The sequence below is a fragment of the Lepidochelys kempii genome, chromosome 15 (assembly GCF_965140265.1).
Source record: "Lepidochelys kempii isolate rLepKem1 chromosome 15, rLepKem1.hap2, whole genome shotgun sequence".
NCBI lineage: Eukaryota > Metazoa > Chordata > Testudines > Cheloniidae > Lepidochelys > Lepidochelys kempii.
Genome location: NC_133270.1, coordinates 10,070,797 through 10,090,741, shown reverse-complemented (window position 1 = coordinate 10,090,741; position 19,945 = coordinate 10,070,797). Strand labels below are relative to the sequence as shown.

At 45.7% G+C, this 19,945-nt stretch overlaps 1 protein-coding gene across 2 annotated transcripts in view; it reads right to left on the bottom strand.

The window, feature by feature from the left end:
• Window positions 1-10,263: 10,263 nt before the first annotated feature.
• HSPB8 (heat shock protein family B (small) member 8) overlaps window positions 10,264-19,945 on the bottom strand; it is a 27,559-nt gene continuing 17,877 nt past the window's right edge. For both annotated transcript variants that reach the window (XM_073312370.1, XM_073312369.1), the window contains 2 exons: window positions 16,876-16,939; window positions 10,264-11,528 (listed from right to left, as the gene is read on the bottom strand). In XM_073312370.1, coding sequence (XP_073168471.1) covers window positions 11,369-11,528; window positions 16,876-16,939 — 224 coding nt within the window. In that variant the 3' untranslated portion in view covers window positions 10,264-11,368. The remainder of the gene's footprint in view (window positions 11,529-16,875; window positions 16,940-19,945) is intronic.

Below are 19,945 nucleotides of genomic sequence, written 5' to 3'. Positions count from 1 at the left end.
TGGAGCAGGGGGCTTGGACCCTGGGTCTCCCACAGCCCAGATGGATGCCCTAAGCACTGGACTACACTATCATTCCCTCTCTCTCTGGCCCAATGACTGTTCCACTGCGGATAAACACTTAAATTCGTTGGACCAGAGAGAGGATGCACACGTGAGAGCTGGGGTGGAATAGGACACCCAGAAGTCAGGCAGCAGAAATATCAGCTTATGTTTTCCCAAACTCCAGATCCCAGAGGGTGCTGTAGAATAAAGTATGATTTTGAGGAAGTGGGGGAAGAAGCAAACAAATTCTTTGATTTTAAAGAGATGAACAAATCGAGTTGTTGGTAGTGGATATACGTCTATCTGTGGAGACCAGTGACCTGGTCTATGCCAAGGTAACACGGCTTGAGCTGTAATTCTATTACTCATTATTTTTCACTTTCAGCTCTTTTGTAGTTATTAAATGTCAAGATTAAGGCTAGTTATTCTTATGCAAAAATACTATGCATGTGGCAGTCATACATCCTACAGCTAGGAGAAACAGCTTACAGCGGAGGACAGTGGATTATATTGTTACACAATGCACCTGTAAATGAGAGGCCTGGATAAACAGTAGGTTTCACATTATATTTCACTGTATGATGCAATTTCATCGCATGACACAATCTATCTTTATGGGCCCTAGTGTCACATCTGGTAACAACACAAGGCATGATGTCACACTCATAGGTCCCTGGATCCCAAGGCCAGATGGGACCATTGTGATCAATAGTCTGACGTCCTGTATAATGCAGGTGAGAGAACGTCCCCCAAATAACTCCAAGAGCAGAACTTTCAGAAAGACAGCCAATCTTGATTTTAAAGTTGTAGACCCCCTCATTTTAATAAATGAAACCTCATTAGCCTGGCTACAGGTATGTGCCCCCTGAGGACCTAGTTTATATGAAGATTAAAATCTGCATGAACTCTTGAATAAAAATTAAGGGTCTAATCCCACAAGCTGTTCCTCACCAGAGTCCTGTCAGTGAATGCAATGGGGTGGCTCGAATGAATTAGAACGAGTGCCTGTTTGCAGATTGATTGCTAAGGACTTTACCTTTACACGGTGTGATTTTTATTGTTGTTGGTAACCAATAATAAACTACATTGGAGCTGAACATGTGAGGCTGTATTTTTAACTCAGAGTTCTTGATGACATGAAATGCCCTGGGCCAGATTGAAAGCCAATCCAAGTAAATGGAAAGACTCCCATTGTCTTCGGCTGAGTTCTAGGCCATGCAACCCCTAAGCATCGCTCAGGTTTGAATGACACCTGGATGCTATAATGCTGGGTGCTAAACAGGCGCTTAGAGTAAACAATGATACCTAATTAATAATTGCTATGATTACAGCTTTAATGCAGCCCCAAATGATCAAAATCCACCAGCTGCACTCACAGAGTGGTGGCCTCCTTGTGAATTTTCACTGTTAAAGCAGTGCTAAACCCATCGGCTTCGCTTCAGGGGGATCCCAGGAGCATTTTAATCCATTGCTATAAGAGAGGATTGCACCCTTCTAAACTCAATTGCCCCCCAAGTTTCAGAGGGAAACTCAGTCAAAACAATTTCATTTTACCTAGCTTGGTGTCCAAACTACATGAAATCACAAATGAATAACGGTAAAAATGATAATTAATAATGCCTTGCTCTTATACAGGGTTGTTTTGATCAGTAGATCTCAAAGCACTTTACAAAGGCTCATTTTACAGATGGGGAAGCTGAGGCATAAAGAAGTTAATTGACTTGCCCCAGCTGCTGAGCCAGGCATAGAACCAAGGTCTCCGGAGGCCTAGCCAAGTGTTCTATCCACTAGGCAACACTGCTGTACAATTGCTGATCACTTAGCGCTTACAACACACCATTGAAGCACAGTGATTTCTAAACGTTAACCTCCTGATTCTCACAGCCTTTTTCAAATGTACAAGGTGGGGTGAAATGGAGGCACAGAAACGATATAAGAGGGTTGCTCAAGGTCACCGCAGCATGGTAGAGTCTGGCTGAGAATGTGCTCACGGCATTGGGCTCTTTCCTCTGGAACATCATCAAAATACTTATCCAGCCTAAACCTTCCCCCCAAACAATGCACGGCAGAATAAGATACAATCAAAATTCTGAATCAGCAAAGAAAAGACACCGCGGTTTGTCAAAGCAGAGCTGTTACGCGTGGATCATAAAAAAAAGAAAAGGCACTGCAATAGACAGGTAAGAAAGAGATGAAGACCTGGAATAAAGAAGCTAGCAAAGGCAGCCAGCAGCGTCACAGAAAGGGCAAGGTCTGGCAGCGTTCCAGAGAAGGTAATAGGGAACTTGAAGAAAAAGAAGATGGTGGATCAAAGATAATCCCAAGCTTTGTGGCCTCCATGGCACAGCTAAGGCATTCATTAAGAGATGGAAAGAATGATATCAGACGCTGAACAGAGAGGACTCTTGCCTCAGGAGAATTTCAATCTCTGAAGCATTTAGAAGAAGCTAATAACGTGGCTTTTGTATCATGTTTTCCGAATGAATAAAAGAAAATCTGATTATTTGCACAACACTTTTGTTATGCGAAAGAATCAGCGTCTCTGCTCCAAGTACATGATGCTGTAAAGGCCCAGGTGGAGACACTACATAATGACGCAACAGAATAAATACAACACTGCATCTTAGAGTTGGGCGTGGGCCTTATCCCTCACATGCCACGAGAAGCAAGGTGGGTCTTAAATTCTTTAGCAGTGGAGAGATGGAGCCCCAGCTTCCCAGGAGGCATCTGCTAATCACTCTCCAAGCCAATAAGGTGGGAGGCCTGCAGGTCTGGGGGGGTGAAAGAGACAAAGGGATCTCCCAAGAGACACTCAGGTGAGCCACCTGGTGTGGAAACAGGTATAGGAGGGGGTGGAGCTGAGTGCTGTTGCTTAGGCGCTGAAGCCATAATCTTGTGTTTAGGACATCACACTCATCTCCCTGACAACCAGTTGCAATGTCACAACCAAAGGGCGTACTAGGGTGATGCCAAATGTAGAATTTACAGCCAGGCAGATGAATTTGGAGCAAACGCTGAGCCTGTTTCCAGCCGTTGCCTCACACACTAAGCGACCGGCATTGCGTCTCCAGCGTAACCTAATGCTGGCATTGTGCTGTGTGACCCACATAACCCTCTTGGCACAAGTGGAGCCAGACTCTCCGGACGCCGGGGGTGATGCTGCATGACGGGACAAGCGTGAACACGGATGGGAAGAGAGATTAAAACAATGCATTAGTAACCGAAGCATGAATCCTGACTACCCAGGTTAAGCCATTCAATGAAATGCCAGGGCTCCATGGGTATCTCCTTGTTTTCTGCAGCAGAGAGGTGGGGGGGGGGGTGGGGGGTCTGGCACAGCTTCTGAAAAGGTGAAAACGAGATAAGTTACCCCCACTAACCACAATTTAAAATACACTGGCTCTCTGGGAGGAACAAACCACAGTACCTTGTAAATTCAGTGGCTTAATGTTACCGTTGCAATAGCAAATCAGGAACAAGCCAAGCCAGCCAGGCACAGAGAGGCCTTCTACTGATTCTTTGTATTGTGGTACAGCTGTGCCCACATAGCTAGACTACAGTACACTACACAGTACCTGGCTGTGGTAAGAGACAGCTTGTGCCCCAGACAAGACATGGGGTGGGAGGGGCAACAGAGTGGCAAAGTGACTTGCCCAAGTCACATAGCAGGAAGTCAGTGGCAGAGCTTGGATTAGAACCTCGGTCGCCTGACTCTCTATCCACTGAACAATACTCCCTCTTTTGTATAGTCTCATAGCCCATGTGTGAGCTGGGCTATCTACATTATTCACTCTCATTCTGTGGCAGGGAGAGTCACATTTGTTCTAAGCGAAGCTGGCCAGACACGGTCAGATTCTCAGTATGTCAGTGTCACTAGCCCTGCCAGCACGAGCTGCCACTGGGCTGTGCCTCAGAAGGGCCACTGATCCACTGCATCATCATTTGTCAGGATAGTGCTCGTAACTGGAGGGCCATGGTGGCTCTGTCCTTGGCAGAGATCCTGTGCTGGAGGGGATTAGCTTCTCCCAGCTTGCTGGGAGCTTGAACTGAAGAATCGAGCCTGGATACCGAAGTAAATAAGTATCAGCTTTATTAATCGCATCTGCACTGCCTGGCTATCACACAGCATTGACTCAACTCCCAGGCCCTGCCTCGTCACACACTGCACCCAGCGCAAAATCGGGGAACGGATTCTCTGAGGGTGGCGTCTCCTTCACTTATGCTGCTGCCCTTGGTGGCAGCCCAGCCAACTGGAGTTCCAGTTCCACCTCATTATACCAAAGGGGTGGCGGCCAGAGGTAATGCTCAGATACAAACGTTTGTGAGGTGGGGGGGGGGGGAGGAATCACAGGGAGAAAGTTTAGATCCAGAGCCTTGATTCAGGTCCATAGAGATGGGCCCCCAATGAGAAATTTTCATCCAAATCTGTTTTTTCCCCAAGGGTTGGCGCAAGTATGGAATAGGACCCATCTCTGTAAGCCAGTGGAAGATACTCAGCTGGTAGACACCAGCTTAGTGTCACTGACAGCTGTGAAGCTAAGATGATTTGCACCAGCTGAAGATATGTCTCAGTACATTGTGATTCAGCTGTGTCTGAGGGGAAAGTCTCTCTACATATCAGGTGATAAATGTTCCCATTCCCTATGCATGGCGGGGGAGCAATGTGTAACGAAGCAACTTGCCATTTGCCGAGTCTGGCGAGAACGTTTGGTGGCTGAAAAGTATGTTTGGTTTCAACGAAACTATTTCAATGATCAAATATGTAAGAAAATAAACCTAACTCTATGGATCGGCCTAGAGATTTCAAGGCAAGGAAACCAATCCATCTCTATTGTGATGGGAGGAATGGGTTCTATTCTAGCACGCCTCTATTTGTAACTCACCAAATTGTCTTCCTCTCAGTGGTCTCCAGCTTAATTAAAAATAAATCCACAGGCTCCCAACCAGAAGCAGCATACTCTAGGGAAGGAACACTGTGGACGGTTGCCAGTTCCTTATAAAGTCTTATTAACAAATCTTGTATGGTGCTTCAATCTCCTTAGAGTTTATTATAAAGGTTCTCAAGAGTCCAGCATAAGTCATTTGCCAATACTACAGCCAGATAATTAGCTGAAATTGCTTCATGCACGGGAGCTCTCTGTCAGGCACTTGCAGGGCAAGAAGAGCTAGGAGTCTAGAGGATTTTGTGAACTGGCAAGAGGAAGACTGTTCTGCTGGTAACAGCAAGTTGCTGCTGCTCACAATCCAGAGGCTGATTTTGCATGATAGGGTGGATGCAATGGTAATTAAATATTCATGGTAAATAGGCCCAATGGCCTGAGATGGGATATTAGATGGAGTGGGAACTGAGTTACCCAGGAAAGAATTTTCTGTAGTATCTGGGTGGTGAATCTTGCTCATATGCTCAGGGTTTAGCTGATCACCATATTTGGGGTCGGGAAGGAATTTTCCTCCAGGGCAGATTGGAAGAGGCCCTGAAGGTTTTTCGCCTTCCTCTGTAGCATGGGGCTTGGGTCACTTGCTGGAGGATTCTCTGCTCCTTGAAGTCTTTAAACCACGATTTGAGGACTTCAATAGCTCAGACATAGGTGAGAGGTTTTTCACAGTAGTGGGTGGGTGAGATTCTGTGGCCTGCGTTGTGCAGGAGGTCAGACTAGATGATCATAATGGTCCCTTCTGACCTAAATATCTATGAATCTATGAATGTTTCGTATCGCTATCAGGACAACAGAAAAGGCCTTTTTCTGGTGTAAAGATGAACCAGCTTGATTGAGGGAACAGATTGGAGAGAGCCATTATCAGACAGCTGTAAAATGAGCTTCAGATTCAAGAGATGCCTGAGGATTGGATAGCTTTGCTGCCCTGAATTACAGCTTGGTGGGGAAAGGTCACCTTGAGTTATAATAGTTTGACACACTGGCCCACGAGCGTTCCTCAGCCCAAACTGACTGTCCTCTAGCTGGCAGCTTGGAGCTCAGTTTGTATGGACTATTCATTCAATCCTAGGTGTCTGCTGAGACTCCCAACCAGGGTGGTCTTTCGAGCTGGTGAAGTTTTTCTGTCTGTGTGTGACAAGGACACTTTTGCCACTGGGAAGTAAACTACCAACTTTAAAGCCACCACTGTTGTATGAATGTTGATGGAATGTATGTGCCCAAACAGTCAAAGGTGTTAACATGGCCCTGTTCCTGTCCAGCAGTTTTAACCAAAGTTGGGGGGTTGGTATACGGAGACTTCAGCCTGCTTAGTACCATGGCAAACACAGCATTCAGCACCCTTTTATTAAAGATACAGCAAAAGAAGGAAAAACAGTTAAATCCTTTGCAATGTAAAATATTAAATAAATCTTTCATTTTAATGCTATCCCTTGTTTCCTTTCCCTTTTGCTGTAGCGAGTTTTTAGATGGAGCCTCCCCTGTTTGACAATCTCTCAGATGGTCTTAAAGATGATAATTGCTGTCTTTGCCGGGAGGGAGAGGGGAAGAGAAGAAACATGAGTTGAGATGGGCTGGAGCTGTTGTTATGGTTGGGGTTGTTAAAGTCTGATCCTGTTTTCTAGAAGCCAAAGGAAGACAAATACGCCCGAAAGGGGAGAGAAAAGAAGAGCAAACACAGAAAATGCAGCTTCTGTCTCTGGTATTGACTCTCACTTGCATAGTATCACAGTCCTAGAATTATATCAGAAGGCCTTTTTGTTTGAACTAATTCAGTCTCGCTCCCTTTTGCACCTTTTCCCATCAATATTTGTTGTAGGTTCTTGTGACATGTTATGAACTTGCCCTCACTTTTCACAGCTGAGCTCACACTGAGGGTAAATATGTAGCCCCACTTATTACAACACCAGCGTAGCCTTTTCCTGTTCCCTTCCTTAAAATCCCCTCTTCCGTAATGCAGTCAGAAACTGCCCTCTGGTAACAGCTCAGCAATGGTGAGTTCTGATTGCTGCTTCTCATTGGCTATGCATTGTGGGCCGTGCTCGTCTGCATTAAAACACCCTATTATTTCTATTACCTCAGTCTGTTTCACCCCCAGCCCCTGTCTGCTTCTTCCGCCTCATGTTTTGTCTTTTAAGCTGCTCTTTTGGGCAGGGACTGGCCTTTCCCAGATTTGTACAGTGCCTAGCACGTGAGGACCCCAACCTGCCTGAGGTCTCTTGGCCCTACTGCCATACAAAGGATTAACGCTCATACCAGCTGCATGATCTACACAAAACAGGAGGTGCCGCAGCAATAGCTCTTAATCAGCTAGTCTTGCTGGAACGTGCTGTCTTTCATTGCCCTAAGGGCCAACCCCAGCCCCTTTAAAGTCAATGACAGTGTGATTGACAGCCGTGGGAGCTCCATTCAGCCCTTGGTCAGGAAAAAATAACATGGCCTGGAGAAGCTTGGCAGGATTCCCTTGCTTCCATCTGTTCTCCCCCTTCCCTCCCCTCTCAAAAAAATTCTTTCCAGCAGGGTTAGAGGCAAAAAGAAGCTGAGATCAATATTTTCGTTCAGCTAAGCTGGCTGTTTGCTGCGGAATGACCTTGTACCCAGCTCTCATTGTAAATATCACCCAGAACGTTCCATCACTCAGGCTCTCTCTTTCTCTCTCTCTTTCTCTTTCTTTTTTTTTAAAGGAACCCATCGGGTCAGCAGTCTAGTCTTTTGAGTTAGCTCTCGATCAGCGGGAGCTTGCCTTCCCTGGCTAAGCAAGGCAGCAGGCTGCAAGGGCCCCCGTCACTGGATTCAGTGTGCTGGCATGAAGAGACCGGGAGCTCGCCAGGTAAATCGTACTGGATCCCGTGATTCAGCCAAGGCTGTATTCATTTGTGTTTTGCTTCCAGGGTCATGTCAAATAATCTCCGTATATCACCGTCCCGCTGAACATATACGTGGCTGGTTGCAGTAAGTCCTTTTATCTCGAGGAAACTAAAGGGGAGATTCTCCCTAAACCGAGAGCAGGTGCATGTTCCAAGGGACTTAGGGAGATGATGCTACTCCCTTTGAAAGATGTCCTGTTGCTCCCCACCCTTGCCCAGCTCAGTAGTTCCAATTAAAACTAGCAATGGCTCCTAGAGGGAACTGAATGCAGGAGAGGGTCTGCAGAAACATCACTGAACGAGCCTCGAGTTAGACCCTGCCTAAGGTACAAGTACAGCCGTGGCCTCATAACCAGCTCATGCCTCTCCTGGCTGACCCCAGGACAAAGCACACAATAGAGGTGTGTCCATGTGGCAGCTTTTGTCCCAGCACCTCCCCGTATATCTGCAGAGCTGTGTCTATATTAGTGCATTCTGGGAAACTCTAGGAAGCTATCCACGACTGTCTGCGATATGAGAGCCCATGCAGGGAGGGCAGCTGGCCATGATTCAGCAGGAAATGAGCTTTATTGGTGGCTAACACAATCTATGGGCCAAGACTTTCCAAAGGAGCTAGTAGTTCTGGCTGATCACCTTGCAAGGGCCTTATGTTCAGAGAATGAGTGATGGGTCTGTCTGAAATCCAGGCCCCTTTAAGGTACCTCACGCTGGGCACCTAAAAACAAGTCACTTTGGAAAAATCTGAGCTCTGAGTTCTAACCACGTCTGCCCCCTCTACAGGCCCAGCCTCTAGTTCCAAACAAAAGCATAGTTTATGTACCAGCTCCTCAAGGAGAAGTAAAGATCCACTCCTTACAGGGCAGCTTCTGAGTGTGTAAGTCCTCAGGAGCTGGAAAATGCTTGGCTCACCCTGGTTTCCAGGAGAAGATAAACAACAGGATCTGTCCTGCTAGGTGGATGCCTGGTTCTGGTTCTGCTGACAATCCTCTTGGTCACTTCACCCAACCCACTCACCTGGTCCCTTATACAGAGTGTGAGGAGTTGAGCCTTCCCCTCCTCAGAGCTGCTTCTACCTTCTCCTAAGCATCTTTACACTGAGGATGCACAGCTGTGGCCCTGCTTATGGAAAAGGGGGTTAACTCTTTCCTCACCAGCCGAGGGATAGGCTCTGCACACCCCATCACACTGTCTCAGTAGGCGATAGATTCCTGCTCATAGAAAGACCCCAGCAGCACCTGGGGCAATGCATGCTGGGATTTCCTGCTGCACACAGAATAGAGAGGATTCAGGAACGTGGTTGTGGGGGGTTCTGTCCATACGGGCAAACCCCAATGGTGAGACCTGGTTACAGAAAGAGAGACACATGTCAGCCTAGGCTGCTGCCATGGTTAGCTGCCATGGTTTTCACGCAAGTATTAACCATATTGTGTGAGGACATCACCCATGCCACTAACTGGTTGCAATTTGTTTACGAGTTCCAGTAGGAACAGGGCCTCGTACTGATAAGAAGTGTGCCGGATGGGAATGTCTGAACTGAAGAACATTCAGCATAGTTGTTATGGGAAAAACTATTGTGCCAGTAACACTCCCATTTTGCAGCATTGTAGGATGCACGAGGGAGACACGGGGACCATTAAAACCCCCTAACAGTAGAGCTTGTTGAAAATCAGAGTTTCCAGCATGTGGAAGAGTCTGATAATTTGAAATTTGGTTTTGTCCAGAGTCAGGATGAAAAGTAAAAATATCAACATTTTTAATGGAATGGGAAGTTCTGAAACACTTCAATTCAGAAGTGTCAAAACATTATGGTTTGTGGAACCAAACTGAAGTGTTTTGTTTCTACTCGATTCAACATTAATCTGTGTCTTCTGAGCTGCTGCAGTGCCCTATGGGAGTTGTTGTTGGAGTACCTTCTGCCACCTTTCTCCTCTATGGGCCGGGTTCCCTGGCTGGACTGCATCTCCCATGATACAGTATGATCATGTGACTCCCATGATGCACTGCAGCAGTTCAACCAGAGGTGAGATTATGGTGCGTCACTGGAGGTATAGTTCAGAAGCAAAGGGAAGCATGAGTCTATAATTCCCACAAGGCACCGTGGCAGCTCAGACAGACACAGATTAATGTCAAACTAACGCAAAAAGAAATGTTTTGTTTGTTTTCCTGACAGAGTATAAAAAAATGTCAGCAACACAGCTATGTTCCCCATGGAAAATTTTGATTTTGCAAAAACTGCATTTTCCGTCAAAAAAAGAGTATCATTGTAAAATTCTCAGCCAGCTCAACTTAACTCACGTCCTGTCCCAACCCACAACGCCCATCATGAAACTCTGCTGCTCCCCCTTTGGAGACTAGGCTTTTTGCCATTCCCCCAAACCAATCAAATCCTAGTTGGTTTCTGGAAAGACAAACACAACAGCTAAGAATGTGAACTAGTTTTATTCATCAAGTTTGTCCAATAAAAGCACAAATCCTCTTTGGGAAAAAGGTTCCAAACATGCACACATTTTGAAATATGTCAGATCTGTCAGTTTGTCTGTCTACGAAGCAACAGCTGTCCATCACTAGTGCAGATACTGGCAAGAGGCTGTTTAAAGAGCAGTAGTTCAAATAAGGACAAAGATGCACAGTTGGTATGACTATAGAGTTGCATTTGAATTGAAGAGGAGAAAAGATTTTTGATATGGTCATAAATATTCCATCTCTAACATGTAGCAAAATAATAATAATAAAGAAGACATCCACTTTGTTCTGTCTGATATACAGATAAACAATATTGGAGCACGTAAGACCTCTATAAAATCTTGGTGAAACTGTGGGCTGTATTGGATACTTATTGCTGAGGGGGAAGTATCGAAGAGAGAAGTTGGAGCTATGGAGTTATCTACTCCAGTTTCAGTAAGACTAGCTAGGATCAGAGCCCATGAGTAGTTTGTAAGGGGATTTCAACCACTGCTTGGACCTTGCTATGGTAAATTCTCTGCCCCATGCTGGTCAGTGTCAGCTAATGGAGAAAAATAAGTGACCCATAATAGTGAAGTGCAGTTTGGTCTCGTAATTAAGGCACTTAACTAGAGGTCAAGAGACCTGGGTTCTATTCTTGGCTCTGCCAATGACTTTGAGAACGACCTCAGGCAAGTCACTTCGCCTCTGTTTCACCTCCCATCGTTCATCTGTCTCGTCTATTTCGATTGTAAGCTCATCGGGACAGGGACTGCCTACTACTGTGTGTATGTTGAGTGCCTAGCACAACAGGGCTCTGAGCTCTCTTAGGCCATCTAGGTGCAACCGTATTACAAAGAACAACGTTAGTAATGATACTGGATACCTACAGTCAACCACCTTCTCCCAGCGCAAAATCAATCTGATTAGAACAAGAATATATGTGTGTAAAATGTGAGGAAACAGGGCCCTTTAAGAAAATATCCAATGTACACTTCCATTCAGCTAATGCAATCACATCTGGAATTGGAGAGAAATCTTTTCAGGGAGGGAGCAGGAAGAAAGGGAACGGGGAAAGACACTTCAAGCACAGGTTGCTTCTTGGCTGTCCATTGGGATCTCATTGCCATAGCTGCTGTCTCCGTACTGGCAGTAGGGTGGTATCTGTGGTGCTTCAATAATCAGCAGACCCTCTGGCGATAAGGAAGCAAAAACTGTGACAGGATCCACCTCATATGGGAGTCTAAAAAGAGGAATGGAAAATTAATGGGGCTGCCAAGCGCTTTTCTTCAGTCTCCACGACACTGCTTTCCCCTGTAGTTTTCAGACAAGCACTTGTGGTAGGAGAACACTTCAGCCTCTCGGCCACTCAGTAACAGACTTAACGGTGGCCATTTTGCAACAGCAAAGCTTCAAAAACAGACTCCAAGGAGAAACGGCTGAGCTTGAGTTAATATGCAAACTAGATCCCATTAACTTGGGTTTGAATAGAGACTGGGAGTGGCTGGGTCATTACACATATTGCATCTATTTCCCCCTGTTAAGTATCCTCACCCCTTCTTGTCAACTGCCTAAATGGGCCATCTTGATTATCACGACAAAAGTTTTTTTTCTCCTGCTGATAATAGCTCAACTTAATTCATTAGCCTCTTGCAGTTGGTATGGCTACTTCCACCTTTTCATGTTCTCTGTATGTGTATATATATCTCTTCTTACTATATGTTCCATTCTATGCATCCGATGAAGTGAGCTGTAGCCCACGAAAGCTTATGTTCAAATAAATTTGTTAGTCTCTAAGGTGCCACAAGTCCTCCTGTTCTTTTTGCAGATACAGATTAACACGGCTGCTACTCTGAAACCTGTCACTTGTGGTTGTTACCTGTGTTGTATTTTCCAAACTGGGCTTTGTGGCAATTCCATTTTCGCATCACAGCATGCTATGCTCCTACATCATTACTGACTTGTCCATCCTTCGTATTTTCCACTGGTAAACACTGCCTAGGAATAGCCAAAATGGCTGCTGGAGAACACAGCTGCTCCATAGAAAAGCAGATGCAAGTCTCTCAATAAATTGACTCTTAAGCATAGATAGATAGTTCAGCTGTAGGGACCATCAAGTCAAGTAAAATGTCTCCATTACTCAGGGTTAACAAATATTGTGGCAGGATCACTTTTTGCTAATAAACAGCAATTAAATATTGTGGGGCACATTTAAGTTATTGAGCGGTATATTTTTCTTGGCAAGCTATCCTTATACTGTATTGCACACACCAGTGGAAATCCGCATTCGTGGAATGGGTCTAGCCAGTGTCACTTTCAGAGAATATGGTCACTAATAAATTGGACGAAAGGTGGTTAGGAAGAACGGTCCTGTGGTTAGTGCACAGGACTGGGAGTCAAGAGTCTTGGGATCCTTACCCATCCCTGGCACAGACTTGACTGAGTCTCTTAAATAGATCGCTCTGTGCCTCAGTTTCCCCATATGTGAAATGGTAGAGATATTATTTACATACATCATGGGCTGTTATGAGGCTAGATTGGTTAATGTTTGTAAAGAGAACCCTACATGGAAAAAACATATAGAGATGTACAAAGAATTATTTAAATCACATTAATAAACCTCAAGCAGATCCAGAAACTCATTTACCTGCACGGAGACTTGGTAATGCCTTGTATTATTAAGTATTATAACTGTGCATGTTCTGTGTATGTTTAAAGACCTCTCTTTTCACTACAAGGCTCTCAGTTTAATCTCATCTGCAGATATGTTTGACTGGATGTCACTCACAGCTTATGCAGTTTGAGCTTCTGCAAAGCACAAGTAAATCATCTTTATGTCACAGCCTGCGTCATGGCAAAAAAAAACCCATGCCCAAATAAGGAGCCTCTCTGACTGGTTACTAAGTAGCTTGCCTGGGCTGGGCAGGGTAAATCTGCTTTCATACTGTTGTCTCCCATCTCACCCAACCAGTTTGCGCTCAGGCATGCAGGCCTGCTTGCATTTAGCATCTGGGTTTCCACGATATGCATCTGAGGAAGTGAGCTGTAGCTCACGAAAGCTTATGCTCTAATAAATTGGTTAGTCTCTAAGGTGCCACAAGTCCTCCTTTTCTTTTTGCGAATACAGACTAACACGGCTGTTACTCTGAAACCTGACATCTGGGCAGAGATGCCTCTGTGCAAAGCTCGGTCTGCTTTTGATTTCCAAAGAAATCCATCATTCTAAATTCTGCGGATTGGACCCTCCCTTGCTCTGCAGCTTGGCTCACCATTTGCGCCAGTGCAAAGAGAGGGTGTCAAGCGTTCATTGTGACTGGGTAAACTCTGGCATTCACTGTGCACTGGGTTCAAATGAGGGAGCAAGGTGCAGGACAATGGTAACTGGGCCCTGGGTGTCTAGTTTTGGGGGCTTGGCAAGGGAATGGCCACAGAGCCACAAACCTAAATCCGCTCTGACCGGGGAACACACGTCCCCCAGAGGCTGTGACAGCCCACGGACACTGCTAGTGACAGCAACACAGCCATTCCCTGCGACACTCCTGCATTCGAGGCGGGAAGTCCCGCCTCCAGAGCCCCACTCGGCTGCCTTGCTCCTAGTCCGGTTACTCAGGCTTAGCACTGGCTGGGCAGCACTTGGCTCTGCATACACCAACACACCGACTGCTGGGCAGGGCGCAAGTCCGAACAAAGCAAGGGGCCTGAGTTTGATCTCATGCAGGTAACTCTGCTGACGTCAGTGCTTTTACTCCTGACTTACACCAGTGCAAGTGACAACAGAATCAAACCCAAGGTGTCACCTCTGGCATTATGCTGCAGAAGACAGGCAATGAGGGTTGGGGGGGTGGGGTGGGGGGGGGCGCTGTTCCATCACAGCTACACACACAGGGAGGAGGTCTGGTAAGGTGATTCTGAGATTTGAGGGCAGGAATAATGTTTTTTGTTTTTAGGGGTGGAGGGGGGAAACTAGTATCCCAGCACAAGAGGATCTCATTTCACTGGTGGCCACACTGACCGGCCTGACCCATTTGCATTATCCTAAAAAAGCCCTTCCCTTTACCAGTTCTTAGCAGATAGTTTCACCAGGCAATAAGGCGAGGCCTCTTAAAGGAAAAGTCAATGTACCTGCTACTTCTCACTTGTTGCTAAACAAACGCCCTGGCCCAATTGAAAAGTGCAGGGCAAGTCATCCAGGGCTTGGTCCCAGTCCAGCGGAGCACCTGAGCACATGCATAACTTTAACCACGAGCTGCTCCACTGACCACTATTTAAATTATAAACATTGTTAAGTGTTTTCCTGGCCTGGGGCCTTCGTTTCCATTCTGGGCCCTTTTTATTGTCTTGTAAAGAGTGAGAAATTTTTGTGAGTTAAAAAAAAAATCTAATGCCAATTTTTTTTTTTTTTGAGTCTGAGTATCTTTTCCCTGATAGTTTTGACTTCTCCCCCTTTCTAGTTTTTGGAGGTTGTGACGTTTCCTTTCTTTCCCCCCCCTTTCTCTTTATTTCCCCTAATATGAACATTCCAGCCAATTCCAAATATATAGTCACAATAATCATAGTTAGGATTATGGCTGGGTAAGTGTTAAGAAGAGATCTTCTGTTTTGCCTTAGTCATGCAATATTTATAAGCAGCATGAGCTAATGAGACGTTCGCCTTGCGTTACAGAACCACCACAGCCAGGAACATCACAGGAAATAAATCTGTCAAGTCCTGCTGTGAGCTGGGAACGCCCACCCTCTGTAACCCTTCCCATCTGTCCAGCCTTGTTCCTCTCCAACCTGCCCTGTCCAGCTTTGACTTTCCTGGCAATGGAAAGGATATTTGCAAAACATTTTGTGACATCCAGGTCTATCCCTGTCTATGTTCTACAGACGCTTAAGGTTAAATGTACGGATTAAGGTAAAACACTGACATCCCACCCACAATACGTGACTTTGTGGTGGGAAAGAAACTGTAAGGTGGTAGAATTAGAACTTGGAATTGTCTGATGTTTGCTGATTTCCAACACTTGGCCCTGCTATAGAGCATTTTGCCTATAGACCTTAAAGTGCTTTTCAAAGCTGGGTAAGGCATTACTCCTGTTTTGCAGATGGGGAAACTGAGGCACAGAGAGGTTTTTTTTTTTAAGTGACACAGCAAGTCAATGACAGAGAAGGGAATAGAATCTAGGTCTCCTGCCGCCCAAGAGTAACACAAATTTAGTTTCCCCATTAACATGCATTTCCCTGAAATAGACACAAGTTTGCAATCAGATTTGAACTGCCCTGAAGCGGAGGGAAATTTGGAGCTGGGTTTTGATTTGACCTGTTCTCTAAAAGTCAGCAGTGAATTTTAGGAGCGTTTGGGCCTGGGGCTTTGTTTGGAATCACATTTCACCTCACTCCTGACTCCATCCCTCCAGGGGTAAGAGAGGAATTTGTTGTCTTTGGCTTCTTTTCTAAGACTTCCGATAATGAGCCTGTTTTTGTATGGACACCTGTTCCGCAGGAGCTGGCTGGAGACATGGCGACTCCTCTCCCTCATTCCACCCTGTGGAAATACTTTTCACTGCCACTATCAGGCTGGACTGGATTTGAACTGATGAGAGGCAAGAGCATCGCCATCAGCTGTGCAGTCTTGTGGCTTTAAATTTCAGAGAGGGTTCTGGAGTGTGAATCATTCCCACAGGGACTTAGGTGGTTTTTGTTTTTTTGTTATTATTACTCATGTACTCATAAATAGTTCAGAAATATTTTGTGGAGTCATTGGTCCAAATTCATTCCTGATGTGACTCCGCTGAAGTCAATATGATTACACAAGGGTGAGCTTGGCCCCCGCAATCTCTTGCGCCAACACAGACTTGGGCTTGTGATAACAAACCCGGAAAGAATGTGGTTTGTGGGCAGGGAATTCCACACGCTTCAAACACATCTCACTGGTTTATGTTTCCCATCTAGCTGCACAAGAAACCAGACTTTATGGCTAAGGTTTTCAAAGCTGTCCAGGGGCCTTAGATACACAACTATTAATTTCAGTGGGAATGCTGACTCCAAATCACATAGGCAGCCTCAAAAATCTCAGCCCATCTGTTGATGGAGTCAATGCGGGGGGCGTCCTACTGAAGGGGATGCAGTTGATGGCTTCTTGCGGGACTGACCTCTATATTAGGGAATAATTTCAGCATTGGTCTCAATATTTACACTCAGGTTCAGTAACTGACTCCAATATTTGCACTTGCAGGCCACCCTTTCAAGCTAGTGAGGTTACCAGTTTCCCCAGGAGTACACACCTAGTAACAAGACTTTAGCATCCATATCAACCTCATTTGGATGTCAGGAGGATGGGTGTGCATTAGGGGCACAGTCTGCCCACGGGCCAATCCCATTACAATCAATGGGACCCAGGTCATCTGAGAGCAGAACCTGGCTGTCAGTGGATCACAGGGAGCTGAGGGAGAGTAGCTTGATTGCTTGCTCAGAAAATCATTTCATGCTCTCAAAAATAAGAGACTGGTCATCATTCCTAAGTCCTGCTCTCCTCTGTGGAGTGAGAGCCCCATGTGGGCAAGCCCCATAAGAAAGAACTGAGAAACCACGGTGTATATTATACATACTGGATTTTCTTGGTGAAGTTCTTGGAGACTATTCCTCCTTCTTCCTGTTGCTCTTCATGTTTGCCTGGAGGGAACGGAAACACACAACAACATTGTCTCACAGGGCTGTTTTACAAACAGGCAAAAAAAGTTCTACTCAGTATCCCCCCCACACCCACTCCATGTTCAAATCTCCCTTCACAGTTTGACCCAAGCAAAGCTCCTGCTTCTGCAAGAGCCGCCTAAAAGAAAAACAACATGGGGAGAAGCTGATGTGGAGGAACCTGCAGTACTAAGCCCAAAATTTAACAGCAAACAGGCACCGTGGGAGAAGGAACCCTGCCTTCTGCATCTAGGTTAGTGGGCCTAATTCTGCTCTCCCTTACACTAATGTCGGCTTCAGTGGAGTAGTTCCTGATTTACACCAATGTGAGAAGATACTCTGGCCCCGGTTCTCAATGTCGAGTTGTAAGCCGGAGTCATGGGGTCAAGACTGCCCTACCCTTTTCATAATGCTAAATGGGAGGGGATCCTAGCCAGATGGAAGGGAGGTTCCAGGGAGGTGGGTAGGCATGGAAGAGGTTGAGGAGCACTGCTCTGAGACTACCCTTGCTGGAAGCCTAATCTTATTGGAGCCAAAAGCATGTGGACATCCAGGTTCTAGATGGGTCAAATACACCTCTATGTACTACAGATCCAAAATAGCAATAGGCTAACTGGGCTGTGCTCTCGAAGGCCCTGTTCCTGCACCAGTAAAACCAATGGGAGCTTTGCTATTGGCTTCAACAAGTCCTGAAATGTCCCCGCTCCAAAGTTCTCAGCGTCCTAGAACTGATCAGAGCCATTAGAAGGTTTTGTGGCAAGAAGGAATGGAGGTGATGGACGGTGACAAAAACTGTGTGTTAAAGAAGATACTTAGAATGAGATACTTAGGGTAGCAAGGTGTTCACATAGCAGAATGAGACTGTCTGAACAGCTGGAGGTTGGGACAGATCAATAAAACAACTTGAAAAATCTATTTAGAATTCATAGGCAAGAGAGTTTAAATAACTTGAAGCGCTGGCAGGTGAGGCCTTGGTGGGTTCTGGTTGGCTGACACTGCCGGTTGCTTAGTATTGCTGTAATGAGCACAGAGCCCCAGACAATGGGGATAGTTCAAGACTATCTTTGGGGAAGCACCTGAACTTCTGAGTGCATGTAAGAGTGGGTGCAGATCCCACAGCAGCTGAAGCATGTCCTGTACCACCCCTATGCCCATCAGATTATCAGCCTGAGAGAGTCTCCTACCCAGTGTTATGGAAAATGGTCATGAATCCAAGTGTGATACAGTGTGGGAGATTTAGAGACGTAGCGGTAGCTGAGGAAGTGAGGCTACAGCTTGTGGAGGACTGTGACAGTCCACACCTCCACCTTCTTCTATTTCAACTCCTTCCTGAGGGGTAATCTCCCCCAAAAGGCCTTTGACCCCGGTCCCCTAACCTCCCAGCAGGTTGTGCATGCCAATACATGTGATTATGTCGCCCTCTACTGGCCTCTTCAGTCACTCCTATAGCAGGCAGCTTCTTTCTATGCTCTTCCAGGTCTTCCTCCTGACCAGACTCTCTCTTAGCTCGGGGAGCTCCCCTTTCAGGCCAAGTGGTGAAGACCTGTGTTTTGGGTGCTGAAGGCATGGAATGACCATGGGAGATCTATCTGTATGTCGCCATGGTTTGCTATACTCACATCAAAATTGAATGAAACATGGAATTAACAAGGTGAGCCGAACTTCCCTGCTCACTTGGTCATCCTGGTTTTGCCAAGCCTGTGTGTTTAAAAAGCATGAGTCCCCCCAAATCATGACATTGGCTTAACAATCATGAAAAAAATGCCTTCTGAGTCTTTAGGGTCACACTTGGGCCACATTTTCACACTTCACAGCCAGGAAGGCTAGACAATTACCTTTATTGTGTAATGAAAGCTGAGAGTGTCACTTGATCCCATGCCTCCAGGAGCTGGGGCTTTAAGAAAAATCACTAAATATCATAAGACTCCCAATAAAATCTCAGGAGGTGGCCACACTGTTGCCCCCTTATTTGTCTGGAAAGTATCTGGCACACTTTCGGTGCTCCTGAGCTATTAATAATGGACAGATAAGCACCCTCTGCTACATAATGCTCAATAGTCTAATTCAGCAACTACAGGGTTAAATTCCGGAATGTAGCACATGGCTTAATTGGAACATTCTGTGTTAAGAGACCAGTGCTAAGGGTGAAACATGATTGCTGCTTGTTCTGAGACAATGTCTCCAATTAAGCCTGGGGTGTGTCTGCAAAGCAACAGAATGGCAGAAAACCCTGGGCCTTACTTCTGTGTTTAAATGCAAGTTTAAAATCCAAGTGGATGCTGAGAGTCTTCATTACATGGCAGATGTATAGATCAGAGGCCTCTGATTAATATACTGCAGTATAGATGTGGAATAATAATCAAATAGACCTGATTGTGATCTCACATCTGCATAAATCAGGAGTGACGTGAGTAACGTTCGGGTGGTGGCATACACCCAGCGTCCAGAATGGAGCCGGATGAAATTCTTCAGACAGACAAAAAACTCTCTTCACTAAAAGATTCAGATTCAAGTTGACCTAAACATTTTGTGAATTTGTGTAGAATTCACTGTTTCAGTCACTCCTCCCCCCCATTCTGAAAAAAATCAAAATGTTTGGTTCGGCCATTATCTACAGCAAATGTCTGGATTCTTTTTTAAATTTGAAATGATTTTTTCTTTCACATTTTTTTGATCATTGTTTTAAATGTACAAAAATCCAAAAATAAAAAAAAACATTTGGTTTGGCCCAAAACGATTCCCCCGCCCTCCACCCCCAATTTTTCGGTTTGGCCGGCGAGCCAAAAATAATCAGTTCTCTGCACAGCTCTAGCTAGTCCTGAATCAGCCCCCAGCTGCGTCTGCTGACCCAGTGGCCGAACTTGCCATAAGCCACTAACTCTATGTATGGGGCGTGGCGTGCTTCCCCCCAGAAGGAACCTCCCCCAAGTCAAACCCAGCAGGAAGAAAACTGGTTTCTAGCTGCTGCTTCTCGGTTCCCTTTCACAA